Source organism: Trachypithecus francoisi, unplaced genomic scaffold (assembly GCF_009764315.1).
Source record: "Trachypithecus francoisi isolate TF-2019V2 unplaced genomic scaffold, Tfra_2.0 Lachesis_group2, whole genome shotgun sequence".
In the NCBI taxonomy this organism is placed as follows: Eukaryota; Metazoa; Chordata; class Mammalia; order Primates; family Cercopithecidae; genus Trachypithecus; species Trachypithecus francoisi.
The window spans coordinates 87,468,136-87,489,985 of NW_022681465.1; the positions used below are offsets into that span (position 1 = coordinate 87,468,136).

Below are 21,850 nucleotides of genomic sequence, written 5' to 3' on the forward strand. Positions count from 1 at the left end.
CTAGGAAACCTGTGGTTTCAATCTGGTTTTATCATAGTCTTTTGGGGAGCCAGGACAATGCTGAGATTTAATTCTGACCTCACTACTGCACAATCTGAGTTTCTGTATCCTCATGCATATCAGAGGGGTAGCAATTCAGTGGTGTAAAGGATCGAGTGATCCAACAGGCAGAAAGACCCTGGGTCACATACTCTAAAGGGACAATGGCTATGACTGCATACAGTACATCTCTTTTATGCTCTCTGAATTCTAGATGTAGCCTTTGGTAGGAAGACATATAAAAATAATTGCATTTTGGGTCACACAATTTTTATCTTTGCAATTATTTCACCAATGGATATATTTCCCTGTAGCTTCTTTGTAAGTGGGGGCAGGGCTTAACTGGTGACTGTGCTTCTCCTTTCTCTCTTTCCTTTCTGTCCTCTCTGTCTCATTATTGGCCATTGTTTACTCTCTAGGGCTCATTTGGTCTGAGGGACTGGGGGACGAGGGAAGGGCAAGGTAGGAGGTCAGCCGTGGTCCAGTGTGGTTATCCTCGGTTAGCCCTGAACGGACAGAGATTATCTGTGGCCAGACAGGATCTTCCGCGGGCTCTGACCAGGTTAGAATGAGGGTAGGAAGAGCAAGACCTCTTGTCACATCCTGGGTGGACTCCCAAGGTTGTGGGATGAACCCTGTGCCTAGATAGTTCTCTATTTGGCTTTCAAAGCCATTCTCTTCTCTACACTGCTCTGCTCTGAGGCTGTCCTCTGGGATGGCATCAACCAGGCTCCCTTGCCCTTGGCTTCCTATTGGGTTTTGCTAGTGGGGGAACTGGTAGGAGGAGGGAGAGAAGCCAGCTCCCTTTCTGGCAATAATTGTATTTCTCTACCAAAGGCCTCAGTTCTTGCCAGGTGGCCCCTCGTCTACAGCTAAGCTACCACTGCAGCTCTCAGAAGGTTCCAGTAACTCCCCTTTCCTTGCCCCTTTAGGTCTAGAGAGTGATAACATTTTCCTGCTCTTTTGGGAAAAGTGGGGGTGGGGGAGGGGGTTAGAGCATCATCCATCATCTCTTGTTGGTCAATTTTGGTCTTTTTTTTTTTTTTTTTTTTGAGACAGGGTCTCACTCTGTCACCCAGGCTGGAGTGCAATGGCACAATCACAGTTCACTGCAACCTGGACTTCCTGGGCTGAAGTGATCCATCCCCCTGCCTCAGCCTTTAGAGTAGTTTGCATTACAGGTGTGCACTATCAAGCTCAACTAACTTTTTGTGTTTTTAGTAGAGAGGGGGTTTCACCATGTTGCCTAGGCTGGTCTGAACTCCTGAACTCAAATGATCCTCAGCTTCACGAAGTGCTGGGATTAGAGGTGCGAATCACCCTATCCAGCCTTGTTGGCCAAGTTTAGTCTTTCCTTAGACTTTCTCCAGTTGCCACCCTTTAATTCCCATGTCTTCTCTGTCATGGCTCTGACTGATACGTGACGATCTATGTGGCCCAACTCCATTTGACTGTGAAGTCTCTGAGACCCATTGATCTTCAAAGCTGGACACAAATAGACAGATCAAGGCCCTCTCCTGCATTCTTGCCCTCACTCTGGCTCTGGCTCTCTCTCACATGTTTTGAGAATAAAGAACCTGAGGCCCTTCCTGGCTTGCCAAGACCACCATATAGTGGCTGGGTGATCCAGCCTGAACCAGAAACCAGGTGTCCCATTGCCAACCTGGGGCTTCCTTGCTGTTCCATGGTATGGAGGTCACCTGCGACATACCTGTCCAGCATCTATCTCAATTCCCAGATGATTTTCAGCCCTCTGTTGTGCTTCCTCTGAGCTCTTGTTTTGTGTTACCATGGCCCAGGAGTCCTTCCACATCCCATCAGCCCAGTTCAGACTCCCTCCTGTCCTCGGATCTCCAAGGCAGTGATGTAAGACCCATCTCATCTCAAGTGCCAGGACAGCAGGCTTGGACCCTAGCAAGAGCAGTCCCAGACAGGCGGTGAGTCATAAGAGCACTGAGGCTGGGGCCAGACTGCCGCTGTTAGAATCCCTGCTCCATGCCAACCAGCCAGTGACTTTGGGCTAGCTCCCAGAGCCTACCTTTTCTTATCCATAAAATGCAGAGAATAATACCTACTTCAAGATCTGTCGTGACTTCGAGTCCATGCACACGAAGCACTTGGAATAGCCCTTACATGCCATAATAAAATTTTATATGGCCAGGTGCGGTGGCTCATGCCTGCCTGTAATCCCAGCACTTTGGGAGGCCAAGGTGGGCAGATCAACTGAGGTCAGGAGTTTGAGACCAGCCTGGCTAACATGGTGAAACCCCGTCTGTAATAGAAATAGAAAAATTAGCCAGGCATGATGGTGGGCACCTGTAATTCCAGCTACTAGAGAGGCTGAGGTCGGAGAATTGCTACATTCTGGGAGGCAGAGTTTGCAGGGAGCTGAGAACATGCCACTGCACACTAGCTTGGGCAACAGCACTTGAGACTCCGTCTCAAAAAAAAATTCTATATAATGATTAATTTTTAATAGCTCCTACCTTCTATTTTCTAGGTCTCCACTGATTACCATTAGGTGAATGGTGAGTCTCAGAGAAGGATCAGCTAGAAGCATCCTGGGGACAACTCATCCCTGTGAGCTTTCCAGTTTCGCTGGCCCCTCTGGATACTCCCAGCCCTGGAGCTGGCCAGCCCAGTGACAGGTGGGAAAAAATGGTCCCACAACCAGCCGTCTCCCCTTCCTGTCCCTGGAGCTGCTGTATGAGAGCGTGCTGCAGTGAGACATCCACCGCGGGTCAGAACACAACACCTGGTAACGAGAGAACAGGACCCCAAGAAAATGATTTTCTTCCTCCTTTGGGCTGCAGTCAAGAGTGATGAAAAGAGGCAGAGTGACTGGCACTCTGACAGGGAGGGAAAAAAAGTCTGCCAGTAGTCATGGAGACCATAAAAAGACCTTCAGAGAGCCCCGTGGCTGCTTTCAGAGAAAATTGCTGCTTGCCTTCCAACACTAGCATGTGCAGCGTTGTACAAACACAACTCTGTTCTCTTTGGAGCTTTGTTTTAATGATCATGCCCCCTCTTTCATACCAGCGCCCTCTGAATGTCCCAGCCAAGGAAGCAAGAAAAGCCTTGGGGAGCTGAAAGGGAGAAAAACTTGGACCTGCTGAGCAGCAGAGGTTCAAAGCAGGAAGGGGAATCATGAGAGGAAACCTGTGTGTCTTTGCTTTTGTAAACCCAATGTGCCTTCATGTTCATAATTATAAACCACTTACCCCTGCATCAGCCTCCATCCCCACTGAGTGGGTGTTTAGCTAAGGATGCAGATTCAAACTGATGGGTTTGTTCAGGAGTTGTTTCCGTGTGAGCACTAAAATCCCTCTGGAGGCAAAGGACTAATTGAAGCGTCCCTTGGCTTGTTTATAAGCAGCTTTGGTTTGAGGCTTCTCTCTGAATAACCTCCAGTGAGCACCCAGTAGAAGGAGCTTGCTGTTTGGAAATCTAAGTGTTAGCAGATTTAAAATCAGTATAAAAACCTGGGCACAAGGGCACCATGTGGCCTGTACGTACTGTTTATGATTAGGGGAAAATGCAGACATATGCCGACTCACAAAGGTGTGCATAGATCCACACGTACAACATACCCCAACAACCTTTGCAGTAAATGTGTGTGCCCGGCAGTAGGATGCAGGACTGCCTTTACATGGGCCTGTGTCCGTGCACACACTTTTGTGGACCTGAGTGTGCTGAGGTAAAGAAGGCCAGGATGAGCACCAGTGGGGTGGCAGTAGCAGTGTTTCACTCCTTAGCTTCTTACGGTGTTTGTGGTGTTTCTTTCTGTCTTCCACCATCATCATCATGGATGACCATCAACATTACCATTAATATCATCACCCCATCATCATCACCAACACTTTCTGAACATGGACAAAGTACTAGGTACTGAGTTCAGTGTTTCCATACATTTTCTCATTTACTTCTGCCTACTTCCCTGTGAAGTGAGCAGGAATAATATATTAAATAGTACTTATTTCGCCAGGTGTAGTGGCTCACGCTTGTAATCCCAGCACTTTGGGAGGCTGAGGTGGATGGATCACCTCAGTTTGAGAATTGAAGACGAGTCTGACCAACATGGAGAAACCCCATCTCTACTAAAAATACAAAATTAGCCTGGCATGGTGGTGCGTGTCTGTAATCCCAGCTACTCGGGAGGCTGAGGCAGGAGAATTGCTTGAACCCAGGAGCTGGAGGTTGTGGTGAGCCAAGATCACGCCTTTACACTCCAACCTGGGCAACAAGTGAAACTCTGTCTCAAAAAAAAAAAAAAGAAAAAGAAAGAAAGAAAGAAAGAAAAATATAGTACTTATGTCAAGGGGAAGCTGAGCCTTGACATGTTAACTTGCCCAAGAGAATAAGAGCTGGAGCCAGATTTAAACTCAGTCAGTCTGACTCATACTCATGAGCTGGCACTCCTGGCCACCGTTCAGGGATTTCTTTTCTTTTCCCTCCCTTCCTTCCTTCCCTTCCTTCCCTTGCTTCCTTTCCTTCCTTCCTTCCTTCCTTCCTTCCTTCCTTCCTTCCTTCCTTGCTTCCTTCCTCTCTCTTTCCCTCCCTCCCTCCCTTCCTTCCTTCCTTCCTTCCTTCCTTCTTTCCTTCCTTCCTTCCTTCCCTTCCTGTCTTGTGCTGTTGCCCAGGTTGGATTACAATGGCACGATCAAAGTGCACCGCAGCCTCGAACTCCTGGGCTCAAGCAATATTCCAGTCTCAGCCTCCTGAATAGTTAGAACTACAGGAGCACACCACTATGCCTGGCTAATTAAAAAAAAAAAATCATTTTTAGAAATGAAGACTCACTATGTTGCCTAAGCTGGCCTCTAGTTATCCTCCTGCCTCCGTCTCCCAAAGCACTGGGATTACAGGTGTGAGCCACCATGCCTGCTCCCTTCAAGGATTTTAGATTGTTTTCAGATATTGTAAAATAAGATAATGAGTGAAGAAACAAGACGAAGAGAAAACAAGGGCAGGAAAAAAAAAAGACATGATCTATAGTCCTACATATATGCCAGAGGTGGGACACAAACTGAGTTTTGAATTTTCTAAATATATAAAGAAAGAAACGTGCTCTGAAGTCACAGTGTCTGTATAGTAAAAATAAAAAATGATTTATCAGAAGCAGCACAGCAATTCCTTCTTTAGTAGAAATATTTCTTGTGGTTTCTCATATAGAAGTTTTCAGGGTGCTAATGAATGATGAGCCAGTAAATTTTGTAAGACTGTTTCTTATAACGTTTCTCAATGGAGGCCAAGGGCTTAATGTCAAAATATGGCCATTAAAATAAATTTTACAAGGTCCACAATAGTAGGTCTCAGAAACACAGCAGACCCACCGGGCAGATTACCTTTACATATGCAGTGGGTAATTCATTATTTTTTCTGTGCCTCAATTCTGTAAAATGGGGATAGAAATATTACCTATAGAGGTGTGGTAAGGATTAGATTAGCTAATACCCCAAAAGCACTTCGAATTTTGCTCTGAACATGGTAAATAACCAACATCATCATCATCATCATCATTGTTGTACATTAAATGCAAATCTATATGTTTTAGTGGTCGGCCAAGGTTATGTCTACTTAAGAAAATTGAGCAGGGCCGGGTGCGGTGGCTCAAGCTTGTAATCCCAGCACTTTGGGAGGCCGAGACGGGCGGATCACGAGGTCAGGAGATCGAGACCATCCTGGCTAACACGGTGAAACCCCGTCTCTACTAAAAACTACAAAAAACTAGCTGGGCGAGGTGGTGGCGCCTGTAGTCCCAGCTACCCGGGAGGCTGAGGCAGGAGAATGGCGTGAACCCAGGAGGCGGAGCTTGCAGTGAGCTGAGATCCGGCCACTGCACTCCAGCCTGGGTGACAGAGCGAGACTCCGTCTCAAAAAAAAAAAAAAAAAAAGAAAATTGAGCAAAGAGTCTTGTGTGACCTAGTAGAAGATTGCTGCCTTCCCCAGTCTGGTTGTGGGATTAGGAAGTACCCATGAACCAGGTCAAGTTTTTTTTCTGTTTTTGTTTTTTTTTCCTCAAAAAAACAGTTCTGAGTTCAGGCTGACACAAACAGATGAGTGACTGAAGCCCAGCTTCTCTACAACACGGCATGGGTTGGTCGGTTTCTACTTTAAACATTTAATGCAGTTGTATCAAACTCTGCCGTGGACCTAAAATTTCTCAAACAACTATAAAATATGTAATTTTAACAATGTAATTCCATAGGGAATCCTTTAGGGCAAACTAGTTTCCAAATATTCTGTAGGTAACCAAACCACAGTCATGCATCATTTAGTGATGGGAATACTTTCTGAGAAATGTGTCGTTAGGTGATTTTATCGTTGTTTGAACATCTTAGAGTGTATCACACAAACCTAGATGGTAAAGCGTACTACACACCTATGCTATATGGTAGAGCCTATTGCTTCTAGGCCACAAATACGCACAGCATGTGACTGTACTAAACACTGTAGGCAATTGCAACACAGTGTAAGTATTTACATATGTAAACATAGAAGAGGTACAGTAAAAATATGATATAATTATCTTTTTTTTTTTTTTTTTTGAGAGGGAGTCTCGCTCTGTTGCCCAGGCTGGAGTGCAGTGGCCGGATCTCAGCTCACTGCAAGCTCCGCCTCCCGGGTTCACGCCATTCTCCTGCCTCAGCCTCCCAAGTGGCTGGGATTACAGGCGCCCGCCACCTCGCCCGGCTAGTTTTTTTGTATTTTTTAGTAGAGACGGGGTTTCACCGTGTTCGCCAGGATGGTCTCGATCTCCTGACCTCGTGATCCGCCCGTCTCAGCCTCCCAAAGTGCTGGGATTACAGGCTTGAGCCACCACGCCCGGCCAATATAATTATCTTATAGGACCGTCATCACACATGCGATCTGCCACTAACTGAAATGTCATTATGCAGGGTGTAACTGTATTTGATTTGCTGTATGGGTTGTTAGGACTTAACCCAATTCATCTTTGGCGAGCATTTACTAGAAATAACAATTTTGGTTTTGGAATAGTCAATCTTAACTTTGGGGGATTATTAGTTAAAGCAGCTAGCATTGCCATAACTAAAGTAGAATTTTATCTTTCAGAATCAGTGAAGGGCTTTTTAGGACAATATAACTAACTACTCATCTGCACGCAGAAGGATGTTTATTTTTCTTATTTCAACTCATCCAAGGGTGGTGGCTGGGCCATTAAGTACAGTTACAAGAGAGGGAAGCCACGACTGTCTGCTCTTCTAGTTATAGCAACTTAACGTAGATCCTCAAGAGTCGAGGAGTACTGGAAAGCATAATAAGAAATAGAAATACAAGTCCACAAAGAGGAAGTACACTTGGGTTGATTTTCAATTTATTATTGTAGTGATTTCAGAGGATGAACCTAATCAACTGATCCAAGTGACATTGAATGTAATTTTGACTGACAAGGCTTAGTTTATCCCTCAGGTGCAATGGGTTAAGAGCAGAGACAGCAAACTTTTCACCAAAATACTTGTCCCCCTTTCCTGGATTGGAGGCATTGTTGGGAGGTGGATTCCTGGCTAGAAACTATATTCCCCAGAGCACCTTACAACCAGATGTGGTCGAATGACTAGTCCTTATTCATGGAATATGAGCAGAAGTGAATTGTGTCATTTGCAGGCTGAGGTTTTAAAGAACTGAGTGTGGCTTCTTTATAGGGTAGTCCCTGCTTAATCTGCGGTTTCGCTTTCCATTATTTCAGTTACCCACAGTTTACTGTGGTTCAAAAACATTCAATGAAAAATTCCAGAAATAAACAATTCATGTTTTAAATTGTGCGGCATTCTGAATAGAATGATGAAATCTGCCGCTAACTACACTCTGCTCTCATTAGTCACTTAGGAGCCACCTCGGTTAACGGATCGCCTGTCGCTGTATCGCAGCACTGTGTTCATGCTACTCTTATTTTACTCAGCAGTGGCCCCAAAGTGCAAGAGTAGTGATACTGGCATATTGTTATAATTGTTCTATTGTATTGTTATTGTTAATCTCTTACTGTGCCTAATTTATACGTTAAATTTTATAGGTATGTATATATAGGAAAAAACATAGCATATATAGACGTTGGCACTGTCTGAGGTTTCAGACATCCATGTGGGTCTTGGAACGTATCCCCACCAGGGTGAGGAGGGACTACTGTGCTCCTCTTTCCCCGTCTGCAGGCTGAATGAAGGACATTCTGTGCTCTTAGGGGATGAAGGTGCTATAGAATGGAAGAAGCTTGGGTCCTTGAATTGCCATGTGGCAGCGAGCCACCCACCACCCCCCTACATTGGATGGTTACATGTCTGATAAAATTTTTTTTTTTTTTCTTTGAGACGAAGACTCGCTTTGTCGCCCAGCCTGGAGTGCAGTGGTGTGAACCCAGCTCACCGCAATATCTGCCTCCTGGGTTCAAGCGATTATCCTGCTTCAGCCTCCCGAGTAGCTGGGATTACAGGCACTCACCACCACATCTGGCTAATTTTTGTAGTTTTAGTACAGATGGGGTTTTGCCATGCTGGCCAGGCTGGTCTCGAACTCCTCATCTCAGGTGATCCACCTGCCTTGGCCTCCCAAAGTGCTGGGATTACAGGCGTAAGCCATGGCACCCAGCCAGAAATAATTTTTATTGTGTTAAAACACTGAAGCTTTGGATTTTATGTGTTACAATAGCTATGATTACCATAACTTAAATGGGCTTTTTAAATCTTCCAGAATTAGCTAATAGGTTTTGAAATGACCACTCTGAGTGAGGCAAGTAAAAGCAATTATGTGGAGTAAATTAAGACAGAAGAAACAGAAAAGGTACATTTTAAACTTATTTTCTAAATACCACTCTTGGGAAAACAGTATGATTTTGTGACTAAGTATTTTTGTGGGGTCATTCTTTTTTTTTTTTTTTTCCTAATTCATCAAGAGGGAGTCATACCCTCTTGATGTCTATTGATTGTTAACTGTCTGGGTTTGCTGTTTCTTCTCTAAACATCCTTGTTTTGTTGGGCTTTGGGTAAATCCTAGTTTTCTGTTATTTCTGGACATAGTCCAATATAATAAGAGTCAAGTCTTGGGAATAGTCCTGGAATTTCCCAAGACCTTTTATTTTACTGTAAAAGAGATTGAAGTAAAGAAATCTTGTTATTCCTCAGCCTGGAAGATTATGGCCTTGGGCTTCTCAACCCAGACAGAGCTTCAGGTTTTAGTTCTGGACACAGAGTTGAGAGGGTGAAGCATATAGAATATACTCCTTGTGCTGCTGGCCTATGACCTAGGCTTGGAAATGTTCAATTCCTGTCAGAGGCATGTTCTTGCAGAGCAGAAAATGTCCACCATGTTACTGATTCCATAGTAGAAATTCTGTTAGCAGCTGCTCTGAGGGGCTTCCTAAAGAATGGGAACTGAGGCCATGTAGACACAGAGGAATGGAGAAGCTACCCTTGGTACGGACAAAACCTTTTCCTTCGTTGCTCAGTTATCTTACAAAAAGGTGGCCTTCTTGATCATCCAATTTACTCGAGTGTATTTTTTCACAGGGCTTTTAGGTGCACACACTTCTGGTTTCCTTCTAACTCCCTGGTCTCCCTGCTGCTGGCTCCTTTGCCTCCTCCCAGCTCCTAAAGGCTGGCATTGCCCCGGGTTTAGACATTAACCTTTCTGCCCAGTCACTGCTCTTTTGCCCTATTAATTTTCTTCATAGCCCTTGTCACTATTAATGATCTTATTTATTTGTTAACTGGTATGCTCAAGAGCTTCACTAGAATATAAGCTCTGTGACATCAGAGACTCTGTTTTATTTACTGTGGAACTTCAAAGGACTAGAACAGTCTTTGGTCCATAATATGTGCTCAAAAAATAGTTGTTGAATGCATAATTGACTTACTGATTAATGGAACGAATGAATATATGAATTCTGATGATGACCAACAGCATATCTTCTTAAAGATTAGGAGATAAAACTTTTATTGAAGTAGGAAGAGACAGTTTGAGATTATTCTAGAATATTTTGTTGTGGTCCTATCTGCTGCAACTTAAAAAAAAAAAAGATGGTTTTCTTTTTCTTTTTATCAGCCACAGAGGGATGGATTAGATGACCTTCTCATAGAAGTTGAGTCACTCTCAACTTGAGCATCATGTAAACCTGGCCACTTACCTCACATTGGGCTCAGCAGTGGCAGCATGCAGTGGCAGGCGGCCATTTTTATCTGGGATATTGTGCTTGGCACCATTTCTGAGTAGACTCACACAGCCTTCAAGCCAGCCCTGAAATACAAGAGCAACCACATCATTATATAACAGAAGCTCACGTAACACGGTCCAACAAACTTTCTCTAGAATTTTTTCCCCCTTCTCTGGTTTGGCTAAACACATATTTTATTTGACTTGAAGTGGTTAAGAACCGCAACTCCATCTTAGATGCCTCAACAGAGGACCGAAGGTCTTGAGGTACAGATTCCCAGGTTTATGGGAGGACCTTTCTCCTTTAGATGCAGACTGACCTTAGAATCTCTCCATCTCCCCCTCCCCATTTCTAGGGCCACTCACTGGTATTATACGTATAAGCTCAGACTGCATGATAAATGGGCCTTGGTCCTCTATTGCAAGCTCCTTTTCTAGTAACCACAAGGACAGCACCTTGCCTATTCAAGTCAGTCCCCCTCCCAGTGCCTAGAAGTCTAACCTAAGCTCTACTGCAATGGCTGGGACCCTGCCAGCTTGTTGACTGATCTTTCTGATGCTGAAAGCTTGAATCCCTAAATATAAGGCATCACCAGCACCTTCCAAAGGTTTCCCATTGCTATGTTTTATCCACCTGTAAATTCCCCAAGAACTTTATGTGAACTGCTGAAACCTGCTGTCTACAATTGTCTAGATTGAGACCTGATATGGCCACACCTCATGCTTGTTACATCCTCGGTCAGTACTTACTGCTGGGTCTTCTTCTCATTGTCTCTCCCATTTCAAAGGACAGGTATAATTTCAGGCTAGCCCTCCCTCCCATGCTACTTTAACTGACCCATACCTATTGATAACTAAGTTTGGCTCGCATGCTAAAGAGGATGTCTTCCACATTCATCCAGAATGGCTTGGGTTACTTGCCCAATTATAAGTAGACTTAAAAATAAATGAAATTATTATTATGAAGAATAATAGGATAACCCTCTATTTTGTTCAGAAGCAGGCTTCCCATCTTCCTACATTCGTGTCTAGGTAAACCTCAGAATTATCCAGTAAAATGAGAAAGATGACTGAAGATATTTCCTCCTTACATTGAAAGCAATAAAAATCAAAATGTTGGCCGGGCGCGGTGGCTCACATCTGTAATCCCAGCACTTTGGGAGGCCGAGGCAGGTGGATCACAAGATCAGGAGGTTGAGACCATCCTGGCTAACACGATGAAACCCCAGCTTTACTAAAAATACAAAAAATTAGCTGGGCATGCTGGAAGGTGCCTGTAGTCCCAGCTACTTGGGAGGCTGAGGCAGGACAATGGCGTGAACCTGGGAGGTGGAGCTAGCAGTAAGCTGATGTCGCGCCACTGCACTCTAGCCTGGGCGACAGAGCGAGACTCCGTCTCAAAAAAAAAAAATTAACATGTTAATAAATGCATGGAGAAGAAGGAAGATAATGATGAGAAAATAACCTTTTGGTTTTGAAGTCTGGAAGGAAAATCAACAAAAATGCATCAAAACTCAGAGTATAAATATTGACTATAATTTTGTAGAATTGACCATTAATATCTAAGTCTTAAGTAGAAGCAAGTATTTTTCTGGCATTTCCAGTCTTGAGTCATGGCTTACTGATGCATTAAATCTGTTTTTAGTTGTTAATGTCTAAATCATCAAGTTCTCAGATTAAAAGGAGAAATTAGACCCAGAGACCCAAAAGACAGGCATGCTGGGCAAATTTTAGAGTTGCCAAAGATTTACAGTTTTTGAAAAGCAGATCTTTTGGTGGGGGAAAGTTTGAAACACTTTTAAAAATCATTGCAACATTTCCTGGAACTCTGTGTGTGTCAATGGTTTTCTGATTTTTTTTTTTTCCTGAAGAGGAAAAGAAGAAAAACCATTGAATATACTCTCTGAAACACTTGGTCAGTCACTATTAAGAACCAAGAAATGAGTTTTATTCCTACTATGTGCTGGCTGATTCCCCCAGTGTTTATTCTTCAGCTGTGATGGGAATTTTTTTAATTTTTATTACATGTTACAAATGAAGGAGAAAGCACAAAGAGATACAGTGATTTGCCTAACCAATGTCGCACACTTGTGAAATTTGATCATTTGAATTGGCTCCTTCTTGTTGTATCCAACTACTAAACCAGAGTTGAGAAGTCAGGGGAAAAAGCAGGCCGGGCACGTAACATTGCTCCAAAATGCAGTTATCTGCAAGCCTGGCTGCTGAAACTGCCTGTAGTAACTTGTTTTATCCAATGGCTTCCGAAAAACCTGCTGCAACAAAAAGAAGAATTTTACCCACCATGGTCACTCACCAATCAGAGCTTGCTAGCTCCCCGAAACTCGACTAGTGCCAATGAACTTTCTAGAAAAACAATATGTAATATTTCCCCTTCTAATAAAACCTACAGCTTCCTCTTCATTCTTTGGACATACGGAGGACCACCTGGTGTGTGTGTATGCCCTGAATCGCAATTCTTTTTTCCTTGTTTTTTGAGACAGTGTCTCACTCTGTCACCCAGGCTGGAGTACAGTGGCACGATCTTAATTCACTGCAGCCTCCGCCTCCTGGGTTCAAGTGATTCTCCTGCCTCAGCTTCCCAAGTAGCTGCGACTACAGGCATGCGCCACCACACCTGGCTATGTTTTGTATTTTTAGTAGAGGCAGGGTTTCACCATGTTGCCCAGGCTGGTCTCGAACTCCTGACCTCAGGTGATCCGTCTGCCTCAGCCTCCCAAAGTGCTGGGATTAATGGCATGAGCCACCATGCCTGGCCGCAATTCTTACATATCAAATAATTGATTAAATGTAGAGATTAATCTCTCTCTCTCTCTCTATATATATTTATATCTATATCTATTATATCTATTATATCTATTATATATACTATTTTTATAGTATATATAAAATAATATTTATTTATTTATTTATTTATTTTTTCTTTTTTTTTGAGATGGAGTTTTGCTCTTGTTGCCCAGGCTAGAGTGCAATGGCGCCAACCTCCGCCTCCTGGGTTCAGGTGATTCTCCTGCCTCAGCTTCCCGAGCACCTGGAATTACAGGCATGCACCACCATGCCCAGCTAATTTTGTATTTTTAGTAGAGACGGGGTTTCTCCATGTTCGTCAGGCTGGTCTCAAACTCCCGACCTCAGGTGATCCTCCAGCCTCCTGGCCTCCCAAAGTGGTGGGATTGCAGGTGTGAGCCACCATGCCCAGCCTCAACTCTACATATTTTATTTGAGTTTGACACATCTGTAGTAAGTTTTTCTGTACACTGAGTTCAGAGTTGTGGCAGAGACTTGACTTCTAAGTGTCCCATTTGGGAAGTTTTTCTTTAATTCTTGAATTTGAACATTGCCAGGAGGGAGGGATGAGCTTCACAGTGCAGTCCCCAGGACAACCACTTCCTGTGAGCCTCAGCAGAATGATGGAGGGTCCTGCCTTGGGGAGCCACACGGAGATGGGGGCAGAATTTAAAAGGTGGCACCACATGGTGTCCTGCTGGCAGACTCTCCTCATGCAGCCCCTTAGAATATATTCCGAGAAAGAGTTGTCTGCAAAGGTGTCAACTCTCTAGGCTCCAAGGGTATCCATCGTTATTCACCATGATTTAGAGGAGTACTTCTTCCCAGTCCCCTGCATAGTCTCTAGTCAAAGAAATGTAAAATTTTGAATTTTTGAACTTTGAAAGGGGGACAGTTTACTTTCACCACATTCTATGTGCTGGTGGCCATCAACTTTAGAAACCCCTTCTATCCCCTTCCTCCACCCCCTTATCCCAGTTTTCTCTTTTCTTCAGCTCAGACACTGGAAAAGTCCATAGCAAGAGCAGTTCTTTTTTTTTTTTTTTTTTTTTTTTTGAGACGGAGTCTCGCTCTGTCACCCAGGCTGGAGTGCAGTGGCCAGATCTCAGCTCACTGTAAGCTCCGCCTCCGGGTTTACGCCATTCTCCTGCCTCAGCCTCCTGAGTAGCTGGGATTACAGGCGCCGCCACCTTGCCCAGCTAGGTTTTTGTATTTTTAGTAGAGACGGGGTTTCACAGTGTTAGCCAGGATGGTCTCGATCTCCTGACCTCGTGATCCGCCCGTCTCGGCCTCCCAAAGTGCTGGGATTACAGGCTTGAGCCACTGCGCCCGGCTGCAAGAGCAGTTCTTAAGGCATGTGCTAGAAGGGAGGGGGCTAGGAGGACAGCCATATGTCTGTCTGAGATATGGGACTTCGGCTAATATGCACAGACCAGTGGCTTTTAAGCTTGATGGGCAAGTTTTTAAAAATTGCCTGGGAGGCTGAGATGGGCAGATCATGAGGTCAAGAGATCGAGACCATCCTGGCCAACATGGTGAAACCCTGTTTCTACTAAAAATACAAAAATTAGCTGGGTGTGATGGTGCACGCCTGTAGTCTCAGCTACTCCGGAGGCTAAGGCAGGAGAATCGCTTGAACCCAGGAGGTGGAGGCTGCAGTGAGCTGAGATCGCACCACTGCATTCCAGCCTGGTGACAAAGTAAGACTCTGTCTCAAAAAAAAAAAAAAAAAAAAAAGAAAAGAAAAAAATTCCCAAGGAGGTTTGTTTAACATGCAGACTTCCCCAACACCAATTACCCTAGCCCTGCTCCCAGAGTATCTGACTCAGGAAGTCTAGGGTATACCCCTGGTACCTGCATTCGACACTAATGTGAATAAGTTCTGATAACCCTCTACCATCGGACCAGCCTGGCACTTGCATTTGAAACAAGCACCACAAGGGATATTTACACAAAAGATCTGTGGACCACAGTTTGAAAATTTCTTCCCAGATTTGCATGTGAGTTCTACAGAGAGGGCACAAATAGAAAATGAAAAAGTAGGCTTTAAAGGAAATCTCTATAAGACTTGGGTAATGCTTCATTGCAATCTATGCCAGCTCATGGCAGAAGGGGGTGGTGTTTGGGAAAGGGAAGTGATTTAATTCAGCAGGACACCTTCAGTGGGGCTGGTCCAGAGTGAATTCACCACCATCAGTGGGCAGCAGTAGCAAATGCAAGCTGTAGCAAATGCAAGAAGCTGCACTGGCAGCAATGGTGGTCACAGTGAAGATTTCTGGGTACCTCTCTGGAGAGGAAGAAAAAGGATGACCTCCATGTGGTGGTTAGGAGTTGTTTGACATGGGCTCAAGGCACCCCTAGGACCTCCCAAAAGGATTGCAGGAAGAGTTTGAGAGGAGAGGGTCTTGAGGATTTTCAGTAAGGCTTAACCAAGCTTGCTCTAATGTTGGGAAATGCTGAGCCGAATTCTTTACTGGTGAGGACTAGCATTACTACACAGTTGTTAAATTGAACCCTGATTGTGGGCTGAGTCCTCTGCTTGACGTTGTCCCTTTAAGAGCCTGCTATGTCTCCCCTGTTCTCTATTGTCCAGTCCCTCCCACCACCTTCCCCAGTTCTCATTGTTCTCCACATTCCTCAGCCTCAAGCTTCTACTCGACCAATCCTACCCCACAGATGTTAACCGCATCTTCACAGTGTTCCCACCCTGTTGGGGTTATTTAGGGAGATTGTTCTTAGAAGCACCAAGTGTGTCCAGAAATATCCTGAGAGAAATTCCGATGCTGTTAAGATAGAAAAGAATGTTTCCCTAATGGCCATATCACTTCTATCTTAGAGGATTGTTAGGAAGATCCAAAATGGCCCAAATTCATGAAACCAACTCTAAGTGGGGATATAAATGTTGAAGATGATTGGAGTAAAGCTTCAAGTTCTAGCTCCTTTAGCCAGCTGCATAGATCCAAGAATGCTCCTCTGCAACTGGGACCCCATAATGACACCCTTAGCCTACCCTGCTCCTTAGACCCTGTGACAGACACAAATCAGTACCAGGTAGGTGGCCAGACATAAACTTGTGCGGCCATAAGCATCCTGCATGTTAATATTCGCTCCCATCTTCAACAGCAGCTTCACTGTGTCCACTTGACGTCCAGAAACCGCATGCATCAAGGGCGTGCATCCTGGAATGAGACATTTCAACAGCCTTTAAACATGTTTGACCCATGAAACTGATGATCAGGCTTTATTGGCCTGTTCATTTACTTTGCTGTTTGCAATACAAACCCAGCTGTTTGTATGAGACTGAAGGGAGATAAAGCTAATTGTTGCTACATCTCTATAAACTATGTATTTTTTTTTACTGGCTCTTTACAATCTTTTGCAATTTTGCAATAATTGGCTGAGTAAAACATTTTGGGTAGACGATAAAAATTGCTTATGACTGTGTCAGGGATCAGCATAGCTTAAGACATAGTTTAAGATTTATCCTGACTTAGCTTGAACAATGTAGCATCTGGGAGTGCCTTTGGAAAGCCGCTCTATCTGAGATGGGTTCAGCACACTTTCATTGGAGGTGGCGGGTGCTAAGGGACAGCAATAGTGCCCAGCCTTGGATTGCACAAATTCTTGTTGAAAAAGTGGCCACCTGTACTGAAATGCTTCTCTGTTTTCAGAATCAATATAGGCCAAGGCATTTAGTTTTTTATATGTTTTCTTCCTGAATAAAAATAGAGATGAAATTACACATTCTGATGAACTTTGCACGGCTGTTGGAACAAGCCAGCCTCATGAGGCAGGATCCAGGTGCTTCTCATTCTTTCAGGTGAAGAAATCAAACCTCAGATTCACCCCTTGCCCAGCTGAGACTTGTATAGATGTCTTTGGATTGGAGATTGTGATTCTTCTCCAGATGAACTGCAGGCTATGACCCTGAGAAATCCCCGAGAAAGGGTAAATCCCAAGATTTCTGTTTTCACTCAAAGAGCACCGAGTTTAGAGTTGTGGCTGAGTCTTACCTTCTAAGTGTCCCTTTTGCCAAAGTTTTCTTTAATATTTGAATTTGAACATTGCCAGGAGGGAGTGATGAGCTTTGCAGTGCAGTTCCTAGGACACCAGAAATTGAGTTGTGGTTGGCAACTCAATTTCTCCAATTTTTTTCCTTCTAAAACTCTTTCAGTCATCTGTACTGGGAAAAAGCAGCAATGAAGTGCTATGTCTTAAAATAGTTGCAAAATTTCCTTCCTTTCCCTTCCTCCCTTCCTTTCTTCCTGTCAACAAGTGGTAATTATAACTATTGAGAGAAAAAAAGGACATGCTGCAAAAGGCAATTATTGAAGCAATCTGTGAATCTGAAATACTCAGTAAGTAAAGCTAAAGAATCCCTAGATAGGCCAGATGTGGTCATGCCTGTAATCCCAGCACTTTGGGTAGGCCAAGGTGGGCAGATCTCTTGAGGCCAGGAGTTCGAGAACAGCTTGGCCAACATGGTGAAACCCTGTCTCCACTAAAAATACAAAAACAAAAACAAACAAAAAAAAATTAGCTGGGCATGGTGGCACGCACCTGTGATCCTAGTTACTCAGGAGGCTGAGGCAGGAGAATAGCTTGAACCCGAGAGGTGGAGGTTGCAGTGAGCTGAGATTGTGCCATTGCACTCCAGCGTGGGTGACACAGAGAGACTCCATCTCACAAAACAAAAACAAAACAAAAACCAAAACAAGAAAAGAATCTCTAGATACTGTTTTCATAAAATTACATGTTATGTCTAGCTAATTTACATCTATCTTGAGAGCCTAGCTTACATATAAATTTCTTCAGGGAACACCTTCTTGACCCTCCATTGTGAACTGGATGTCCATGTTATAATTTTTCATCATCCTTCATTTTTCTCTAGTAACGCTTTTAATATTTTATAATCATGTATTGATTGAGCATAATCATGTGTTTAAAATTTGTCTCTTCTAAGCTATAAATTCGAAGTGGAAGGAACCACATCTCTCATGCTCATCACTGAATCCTCAGTACCAACCACTGTATCTGGTACCGGGAAGATATTAAACAGCAATTCTGAAATGCATAACCAAATGATTACTGAACTAATTTTTTCTTTTTTTTGAGACACCATCTTGCTCTGTTGCCCAGGCTGGAGTGCAGTGATGTGACCACGGCTCCCTGCAGCCTTGACCTTCCAGGCTCAAGCAATCCTTCCACGTCAATGTCCCAAAGTGCAGGGATTATGGGCATAAGCCACTGCCCAAATATTTCTTAAGTTTAAAATAATTTTCCTGACGTGTCTTTAACTGAGGTTTAGGGAGGAATGACAGATTTATCTCCAAATTGGGTTCCAAAATTTATTTTAAGTTGGTACATTTGTCCTTGTAGAAAATAGAAGGAAAAAAACCCTCAAAATAAAACAAATAAGACAGTACAGCATTGTTCCTGTATATAAAATTCATATATAAAAGAAAAGGTCTTCCTTAAACAAAAGCAATGGGAAAAGTAACAAAAAACAATAGCAACAACAACAAAAATAAGGTACTTAGGAATAAATCTAACTGAAGAAGAGCAAGACTTATGTGGATAAAAAGTATAAAACTTATTGGGTGACATAACAGAAGAACTAAACATGGGAAGATACACTATGTTTATGATGGAAAAGACTCAATATAATAGAGCCATCAATTTCCTGAAAATGAATCTATACATTCATTGCAAGTCTAATAAAAACTCAACAAAGCTGTTGTGAAACTTGAAAAAAATCCTAAAATTTATCTGGAAGTTTAAAGTGCCAAAAAAAATTTCAAGACAATTTTACAGTAGAACTAAAGAGGATTATTGCTTTTTGAACCAACAAGATTATACAGCGATGGTAATTAAAACAATAAACATGTCAACAGAACAGAGGAAAAAGTTCAGGAAATACTTAGACCTATCAAGGAACTCAATATATGACCAAAGTGACATCATCACAAATCAGTAGGAAAAAAAGGTATTCAATAAATGGTGCTGAGAAACTGGCTATAAAAAAGGGATACATTAAAATTAGATCTAAAATTCACATCATACATAAACACTTTCCAAATATGAAAAGCAAAATTTAACAACTTATAAAATATATAGACGAATATATTTTATAACATTAAGACTAGTAAGGCCTTACTGAAGAAGACATAAAAACTGCAAACTATAAAGAAAACATTTTATTAAATTAAATTATATTCAAATTAAAAATTTTCTGTATTACATAAGATCCCATAAATGAAATGAAAAGGCCAGCTACAGATTGGGAGGTTATTTTAATTCATAAAACCAAGAAAAAATTATGAGCTTAACTAAATAAATAACATCAATAATTGAATCAGAAAGAAATAAACAATGTAGGAGCAATTTGAGAGACAGCAGACACAAGCCAATAAACATATGAAAGATTATAAATCTCTCAAATAATTAGAGAATACATATTTCTACATTTCTCAATGTCATTTCTCAATGACATTCATATGTATTGGATTACCAATTCTAAAACATCTGAAATGCCAGGTGTTGTCAAGGATTTGGGGAACTCTTACATACTGTTGGTTAAAGTATAAGTTGGGACAACCATTTTGGGGGATAGGTGTGGCAACATTTGATAAAATTATAGGTGCTCATACCTTATAACCCTGTAATTTCACTTCTAAGTTTATTTCATAAAGAAACTTTCACATTGATGAACAAAGAGGTATAATCAAAGATGATAATGAAGAATTAAACAAGAAATGGCATAAATGAACATTAATAGAGAAATACATAAATTATGTTAGATTTATGAAAAGAAGTGTCATAGAGCAATTCAAATGTCCAAGTTAAGTTAATCCAGATCCACTTGAATAAATCTTGAAGACATAATTTTGAGTGAAGAAAGCCAATTGCAAAGATATACACTATTATTTATGTAAATTTTATAAATCAAAATAACACCAGATTGCTATAAACCCAGGAAAAGTAGTCAAAGCAGAAAAACAGAAAAAGGAAAGATACACACCAGCTTCAGAATAGTGGTTAGTTATTTTAAAGGAATGAAGGGAAAAGGGGTGGAATCAGAAAAGGATAAAAAGGGCCTTCAACTGCTCTGTAAATTTTTTCCTTTAAAAAAATCCAAGGAAAAAATTGCAAATTGTCAAAATTGTTAAATTCTGGGTGGTGGGTACAGAGCAGTTTGACATGTTATTCTCTGTACTTTGTCTTATGTTTGAAATTTTTTTTTTTTTTTGAGACGGAGTCTCGCTCTGTCACCCAGGCTGGAGTGCATTGGCCAGATCTCGGCTCACTGCAAGCTCCGCCTCCCAGGTTTACGCCATTCTCCTGCCTCAGCCTCCCGAGTAGCTGGGACTACAGGCACCTGCCACCTCGCCTGGGTAGTTTTTTGTATTTTTTAGTAGAGACGGGGTTTCACCATGTTAGCCAGGATGGTCTCCATCTCCTGACCTCGTGATCTGCCCGTCTCGGCCTCCCAAAGTGCTGGGATTACAGGCTTGAGCCACCGCGCCCGGCCTGAAATATTTTATATTTGAAAGAAAATACACAAAATAAAGGGTGGAGCAACTTGGTTAGGTAAGGTATGCAGGAAGGTAGCCTCAGCATCTTGTGTCCTTAAATGATCCATTTTGCCACGTGGTAAAGTGTTCAAGAACCTTAAGACATCTGCACTATAAGATAAGGAGCAGAAAGAGCACTAACCAAGGACACAGAATATTTGGGTTCCAGTTCCTAGCTATTTTACTAGCTATGAAACTTTGGTTGAGAAACTTAGCCACTTTGAGACTCATTGTCTTGTCCTGGGTGGTGCAAAGTAATTACAGTATGGTTATGAAATTCCAAAAGCATTAATAATAGCTTGTATTTATTGAGTGTTTATTATGTATCAGGCATAATTCTGAATACTCTTGATGTATTAACCCAGCTAGTTTTGATTTTTGTACTGTCTTAGTCTGTTTTCTGTTGCTATAACTGAATACCCAAGACTGGATAATTTATAAAGAGAAGAATTTTATTTCTTTCAATTCTGGAGGCTGGGATGTCCAAGGCTGAGGGACTACATTTGGTGAGGGTCTTCTTAGTGGTCGGAACTCTCTGCAGAGTCCCGAGGTGGTACAGGGTATCACATGGCAAGCGGGCTCATGAGAGAGCACCAAACTAGCTTTTATAACAGACCCACTCCCATGATTACTAACCCACTCCCGCAATGACCCATGAGTGGATTAATCCCAATAATCTCCCAAAGGTTCCACCTCTCAAGACTACTGCATTGTGGACCAGGTTCCCAACACATGAAATTTGGGGGAACACATTCAAACTATAGCATGTAGCTTGAATGTAGTTGAAATTGGGTATACTGATTCCTTCCACTTTATTCCTTTTCAAAATTGTTTCAACTATCCTAGTTCCTTTGTATTTCTATACACATTTTAGCTAATCTTGTCTATATACACAAAAAATCTTGCTGGGGTTTGGTAGAAATTGTGATCTCCATCTTATGCCAAGATATCTCTTCAGAATTTGCACTAAACCTGTATATAAATTTGAAGAGCACTGCATGTTTAATATGTTGAGCCACAAACATGGTTATGCCTTTCCAATTATTAAGATCTTTGATTTATTTAATTAGCACTTTATAGTTTTCAACATACAAGTTCTGTACATATTTTGTTGTATTTACACCTAAATGTTTTTTTATTGAGTAATTTTAAATGGTATTATAGTTTAAATTTTTGATGTCTGCATGTTCATTGTTAGTATACAAAAATAAAATTTATGTTTGTATATTGATCTTGTACGCTGTGACCTTGCTGAACTCACTTAGTTGTAG

General features: G+C 42.3%; 1 protein-coding gene across 1 annotated transcript in view; it reads right to left on the minus strand.

Moving 5' to 3' along the window:
- The window catches only part of ANKRD55 (ankyrin repeat domain 55), a 132,514-nt gene that overhangs the window by 64,009 nt on the left and 46,655 nt on the right, over positions 1 to 21,850 (minus strand). Inside the window, exons 4-5 of the mRNA XM_033179597.1 lie at positions 16,054 to 16,184; positions 10,175 to 10,284 (exon numbers count right to left, since the gene is read on the minus strand). Of these exons, the coding sequence (XP_033035488.1) occupies positions 10,175 to 10,284; positions 16,054 to 16,184 (241 nt within the window). The remainder of the gene's footprint in view (positions 1 to 10,174; positions 10,285 to 16,053; positions 16,185 to 21,850) is intronic.